The sequence below is a fragment of the Berghia stephanieae genome, chromosome 12 (genome assembly GCF_034508935.2).
Source record: "Berghia stephanieae isolate SIO BIC M18660-M18661 chromosome 12, UCSD_Bste_1.3, whole genome shotgun sequence".
Classification (NCBI taxonomy): domain Eukaryota; kingdom Metazoa; phylum Mollusca; class Gastropoda; order Nudibranchia; family Aeolidiidae; genus Berghia; species Berghia stephanieae.
The window spans coordinates 29,119,913-29,126,601 of NC_088371.1; the positions used below are offsets into that span (position 1 = coordinate 29,119,913).

At 37.8% G+C, this 6,689-nt stretch overlaps 1 protein-coding gene across 1 annotated transcript; it reads left to right on the forward strand.

Moving 5' to 3' along the window:
- The first annotated feature begins 3,638 nt into the window (after positions 1 to 3,638).
- Positions 3,639 to 6,090, forward strand: LOC144957930 (ficolin-1-like). The gene has a single exon (XM_078889489.1). It carries the CDS (start codon positions 4,056 to 4,058, stop codon positions 5,085 to 5,087), a length of 1,032 nt encoding a protein of 343 aa, XP_078745615.1. The 5' UTR covers positions 3,639 to 4,055; the 3' UTR covers positions 5,088 to 6,090.
- Positions 6,091 to 6,689: the final 599 nt, after the last annotated feature.

Below are 6,689 nucleotides of genomic sequence, written 5' to 3' on the forward strand. Positions count from 1 at the left end.
AAAACGTTTTGAGTACAATAAATGGAAGGCCAAGAAAATGGTGAAGTCGATAAAAGTGATTGGAGCAGGCTTTTATGTTATTAATAACATTAAATAAGTAAGTGGTGCAGGCTTTTATGTTTATAATAACATTAAATAAGTAAGTGGTGCAGGATTTTATGTTTATAATAACATTAAATAAGTAAGTGGAGCAGGATTTTATGTTTATAATAACATTAATAAGTGAGTAGAAAAGTGCCAGGAAAAAATTGGGAATAAAAGCATGGCTCAGCGGTATGGTCTTTGGATTCGAACCCGAAAGGTACCGAGTTCGACCACGCGTTGCTATGCTTGTGGCCTTCAGCTAGTCTCCTCTGTACAGAGAAGAAGTACAAAATATCTCTGTCGTCTATCTGGAATTTAGTAATGTATTTATTGAGATTTTATATAACGCATTATCCACTAAACGTGCTCAAAGGGCTTTACAAGGGATCCCTGGCCAACAGCAAGACATAACATGTAGGACAGGACTGGACAACTTTTAGGCAATATTAAAAAAATATTTCGGACAGAGACAACGCTGTTAACGGCCAGTTACTCTTTTTACACCTGATTACGGTGAGAGAATGTGAGTAAAGAGCCTTCTCCAAGGACTCAACTATGCGCCAAACTAGGCTCGAATTCAGGACATTCCGATCCGAAAGCGAGTGTCATACCACCGGACCACATAGCCACATGTAATTATGTGTCTTTATTGTTTATTTTTGTTGTCTAAAGAAGGATTTAAAGCCCGAAACGTTCCGTGTTTGGTATTTTGGTCTCTTTTTTAAGCTTTTATATTCATTTACACTTTAAAGTCGACAGCTTCTAGCAGCCTCGTGTTTTGAGTTTTATTCCTCATTTAGTCATAGTTTTAGCGCATTTAACTTGCCTGACCAAGAGAGGGAGCTTCCTCAATCAACACTATCCATTACATCTTACGTCATACCGCTTTTAGACAATGAATCACACATTGAATGGTATCGTGTGACACTTTATGACGGATGTATCCAATTACATTTGAGAAACAAAAGCGCTTAAAATTATACAAAAGCAGGTGTATAATAACGATATAGATTAAATTGTCAAATGATTATAAACCATATTATTGTTCATGTAATTTCATGTTCTCTCTCTCTCTCTCTTTCTCTCTCTCTCTCTCTCTCTCTCTCTCTCTCTCTCTCTCTCTCTCTCTGTGTGTCCTTTATGTTCTAAAGAAGAAAAATACAAGCGTCAGTTAGTTGGGTGCTTACTTTTGTTGCCACTTTTGTGGGAGTCTGGAGCAGTGTCATTAGGTTTTGCAAGCATAAACAGTTAACTCCTCATTGCATATCCGTATTTCACAGAGTTAACCGCTAGTTTTCGGTCTTGCAAAATGTTGCTTTATTATTTCACAACTGTGGCATTTTTTCATGTCTCGTTTGGCGTAAGAGAAGAACGGTTCTACAACGGTGTGTTATGTGATTTAGAAAAGAGAGTTAAAAATAGTTGTTCTGTTTTAATAAAAGAAACCAAGACGTCAAATAAGTGTGTGTTTCTTTGTAGCCAGGATGATTCATGTATCGGAATAAGTATGACTGACAAAGGGCATTGTTATCACCACTACAAGTGTGACAGCGTTTCTGGATGTTCAAACAGAGAAAACAATCACAAATACAAGTCTAAAAGATGTGCTCACGGTGGAGAATGGAATCCAAAAACGTCGAAATGTTCTTGTGCAAATAGCTGGATAGGGGAGAACTGTCTAGATCTTCCCTCAGAATGTCTCGATTTGTCCAAACACGGATACTCATCAAAGGCAGTCCGATGTCATCAAACTTGTTATCGCGCATTGCAGTATTTACCCAAATAGTAACTGGTATGGCTTGGACATTTTCATGAACGGTTGCGGTATAGACTTTGACCGGACATGGGAAGAATATAAAAAAGGATTCTATGTGGATCGTGACAACTTTTGGATCGGCCTTGAAACTTGGAACCTTCTTTCAATGGCTGGCTACACAGAACTGACCACAGCTGCCAATTTCGGGACGGGGTATGTTGTCTATAACGGCTTCGTTATCCGCAATGAATCTCAAAAGTTTTCATTCTCATTTGACTCATTCGAAACATTTCAAAGACGTAATGATGACTCTCTGGTCAGGACTGTGTTCAAGGATTGTCTCAAACCTTTTCAGAATAAACCATTCCTTACAAAAGATACAGACACATCGGAAGTAGATGGTGAGAATTGTGCTTCAAAGATCGGGTCTGGGTGGTGGCATGATGTCGCTGATTGTACAGGATCACCCTGTAACTTTCTTGGCAAATTTCCAAGAGAATGGGAAACGATTCCTCTGTACCAAAGAGTGAGGATTGATGGGATCGACCCTGAGCAGCTGAAACGTCATGAGTCTGATGTACAAACTCGCATTTATCTCCAGAAACCAGGTGCTTGACCAATCGCCTCGGAACGTATCGCACTGGACTCCATAATTGAAAATGAACTTTGACTTTAATTTACATAATTTAAGATAAGTACGTTTGTTGAGTGGGGTGAATAACTCGTCAAAATGCTCTTGTGTGAGTGGCTGGATAGGAAAGAATTGTCTAGAACATCAGTCAGAATCTCTGGAGTTTTCAAAACATTGATACAAATCACGCCTGACTTTCTTGAGTCAGCCAATTCAAATTCACCTTGCTAAAGTGTTTTGTTACATATCACCCTTCAAAATGTCTTACATACATATCAAAACGTTTACCAATGGTGGAGACCTAGATTTCAACCGCTCCTGGGACGAGTACAAGAATGGATTCTAGTGTGACGAGAATAATTTCTGGATAGGTCATTTGCGCTTTCATTTGCAGGATTAACTCTAATTGAAAATCGAACAAATTTGTTCATATTAAATTACTTTATTAAAGAAAAACACAAAAAGCTTGATCTTTTGTATAACGCAATATCCACAAAACGAGGTCAAAGTGCTTTACAAAGGTCCCTGATCATCAGCAACATGTAGAACGTGACATGATGCCTTATAGGCGATATTACAATATTTTTTACGGACAAAGACACCGCTGTTGACGGCCAGGTACTCATTTTACACTTGAGTACGGTGAGAGAATTTGAGTAAAGAGCTTTTTCCAAGGACTCCACTATACGCTGAGCTAGGCTCGAACCCAAGACCTTCCGATCAGAAAGCGAGTGTCATACCACAAAACCAAATATCCACATGAAAACATCCATTTCAATCTAATCACTGTGTCCAAACTACCATCATCGAAACATATTGATTTTTTACATGACTTTGAAACACTCTTCAGCAACTCAGCACTGTTTTCTGGAAATCTGCTAGTTGTTGGAGATTTTTAATGATATAGTGATAATTGTGCAGCTATGTGGTCTAGTGGTATGACACTCGCTTTTGGATCGGGAGGTCCTGGGTTCGAGCCTCACTCAGCGCATAGTTGAGTACTTGGAGAAGGCTCTTTACTCACGTTCTCTCACCGTACTCAGGTATAAAATGAGTACTTGGCCATTAACAGCATTGTCTCTGTCCGAAAAAAAATGTAATATCGCCTAACAGGCGTCATGTCCCTGGTGAGCGGCAAATACTTCCATAGTTTTGTGGGCTGAATAGAATAGTTTGGAATTTCAGATATTTCTTTGATATATTCGTCTGATATCCGGTGAAATACGAGATCAATGATATGTCATTTTTCATGGGTCGGAGATCGCACACGCTTAAAAATTATACAAAAGGCAGGTGTATCATAACGATATTGATTAGATTGTCAAATGAATATTAATCATGTTATTGTCATGTAATTTCATGTTCTCTCTCTCACGCTGTGTGTGTGTGTGTGTGTGTGTGTGTGTGTCCGTTATGTTCTAAAGAAGAAAAATACAAGCGTCAGCTAGTTGCGTGCTTACACTTTTGTTGCCACTTTTGTGGGAGTCTGGAGCAGTGTCATTAGGTTTTGCAAGCATAAACAGTTAACTCCTTATTGCATATCCGTATTTCACCGAGTTAACCGCTAGTTTTCGGTCTAGCAAAATGTTGCTTTATTATTTCACAACTGTGGCATTTTTTCATGTCTCGTTTGGCGTAAGAGAAGAACGGTTCTACAACGGTGTGTTATGTGATTTAGAAAAGAGAGTTAAAAATAGTTGTTCTGTTTTAATAAAAGAAACCAAGACGTCAAATAAGTGTGTGTTTCTTTGTAGCCAGGGTGATTCATGTATCGGAATAAGTATGACTGACAAAGGACATTGTTATCACCACTACAAGTGTGACAGCGTTTCTGGATGTTCAAACAGAGAAAACAATCACAAATACAAGTCTAAAAGATGTGCTCACGGTGGAGAATGGAATCCAAAAACGTCGAAATGTTCTTGTGCGAATAGCTGGATAGGGGAGAACTGTCTAGATCTTCCCTCAGAATGTCTCGATTTGTCCAAACACGGATACTCACCGAGAAGGACTTATTTGAGATTAAACCAAAGGCAGTCCGATGTCATCAAACTTGTTATCGCGCATTGCAGTATTTACCCAAATAGTAACTGGTATGGCTTGGACATTTTCATGAACGGTGGCGGTATAGACTTTGATCGGACATGGGAAGAATATAAAAAAGGATTCTATGTGGATCGTGACAACTTTTGGATCGGCCTTGAAACTTGGAACCTTCTTTCAATGGCGGGCTACACAGAACTGACCACAGCTGCCAATTTCGGGACGGGGTATGTTGTCTATAACGGCTTTGTTATCCGCAATGAATCTCAAAAGTTTTCATTCTCATTTGACTCATTCGAAACATTTCAAAGACGTAATGATGACTCTCTGGTCAGGACTGTGTTCAAGGATTGTCTCAAACCTTTTCAGAATAAACCATTCCTTACAAAAGATACAGACACATCGGAAGTAGATGGTGAGAATTGTGCTTCAAAGATCGGGTCTGGGTGGTGGCATGATGTCGCTGATTGTACAGGATCACCCTGTAACTTTCTTGGCAAATTTCCAAGAGAATGGGACACGATTCCTCGGTACCAAAGAGTGAGGATTGATGGGATCGACCTGAGCAGCTGAAACGTCATGAGTCTGATGTACAAACTCGCATTTATCTCCAGAAACCAGGTGCTTGACCAATCGCCTCGGAACGTATCGCACTGGACTCCATAATTGAAAATGAACTTTGACTTTAATTTACATAATTTAAGTTAAAATAAGTACGTTTGTTGAGTGGGGTGAATAACTCGTAAAAATGCTCTTGTGTGAGTGGCTGGATAGAAATAATTGTCTGAAACGTCAGTCAGAATCTCTCGAGTTTTCAAAATTGGTACGAATAACTCTTGGCCTTCCGATCAGAAAGCAAGTGTCATACGACAAAACCAAATATCCTCATGAAAACATCCATTTCAATCTAATCACTGTGTCCAAACATAGTGATTTTTTACATGATTTTGAAACACTCGTCAGCAACAAAGTAAAGTCATGTAAAAATCACTATGTTTGGATGATGGTAGTTTGGACACAGTGATTAGATTGAAATGGATGTTTTTATGTGGATATTTGGTTTTGTGGTATGACACTTGCTTTCTGATCGGAAGGTCCTGGGTTCGAGCCTCGCTCAGCGCATAGTTGAGTCCTTTGAGAAGGCTCTTTACTCACGTTCTCACGTCGTAATCAGGTATAAAATGAGTACCTGGCCATTAACAGCGTTATCTCTGTCCGAAAAAACTGTAATATCGCCTTACAGGCGTCATGTCCCGTCCTACATGTTAAATGTTGCTGTTGACCAAGGATCCCTTGGAGAGCACGTTTAGTGGATATTGCGCTATATAAAAGCTCAATTTTTAAAAATTTTTTACAACGACGAGATGAACAACGCGGCAACTAATTCTCTGAATAATATAATCAAATCTCTAAATTTCACTCAAACTGCGCGATCACCGACCCGTGTAAAAGGACATATTATCATGGATCTCGTATTTCACCGGATTTCTGACGAATATATCAAAGAAATATCTGAAATTCCAAACTATTCTATTCAGCGCACAAAACTGTATGTACGTATTTGCCGCTCACCATCGAAAACCGTCTTATGAACAAATATATATATATATATAATATATAATATATATATATATATATATATATATATATATATATATATATATATATATACTATGACGATTTTATGATTTTATCAAAGACTTAACACTTACTAGTACGGACGTGTTTTTAAATAATAATAATAATGATAATAATAATAATAATAATAATAATAATAATAATAATAATAATAATAATAATAATATAATAATAATAATAATAATAATAATAATAATAATAATAATAATAGATCTTTATTGTCCATAAATATGGCAATTTGTCATTTAGTTACACTTGTTATAACGTTAAACGATAACTGTAACATTGAACAGATATTTCACTCCTACTTATTATCTCTCTCTCTCTCATTCTCTCTCTCACTCGATCTCTCTCTCATCTCTCTCTCTCTCTCTCTCTCTCTCTCTCTCTCTCTCTCTCTCTCTCTCTCTTCCTCTCGTTCTTTCACACGTGCGATATTCACAACATAAACATATTCATTTCGTTTTCAATTTGTTACGATTGTGGCATTTCGACACCAAAAATTATCATCATTATCAATTGGTCAGTTAATCTTAC

Excerpts from the sequence above, each read along its gene's own strand:
- LOC144957930 (XM_078889489.1), top strand. The coding sequence starts at position 4,056 with ATGTTGCTTTATTATTTCACAACTGTGGCATTTTTTCATGTCTCGTTT.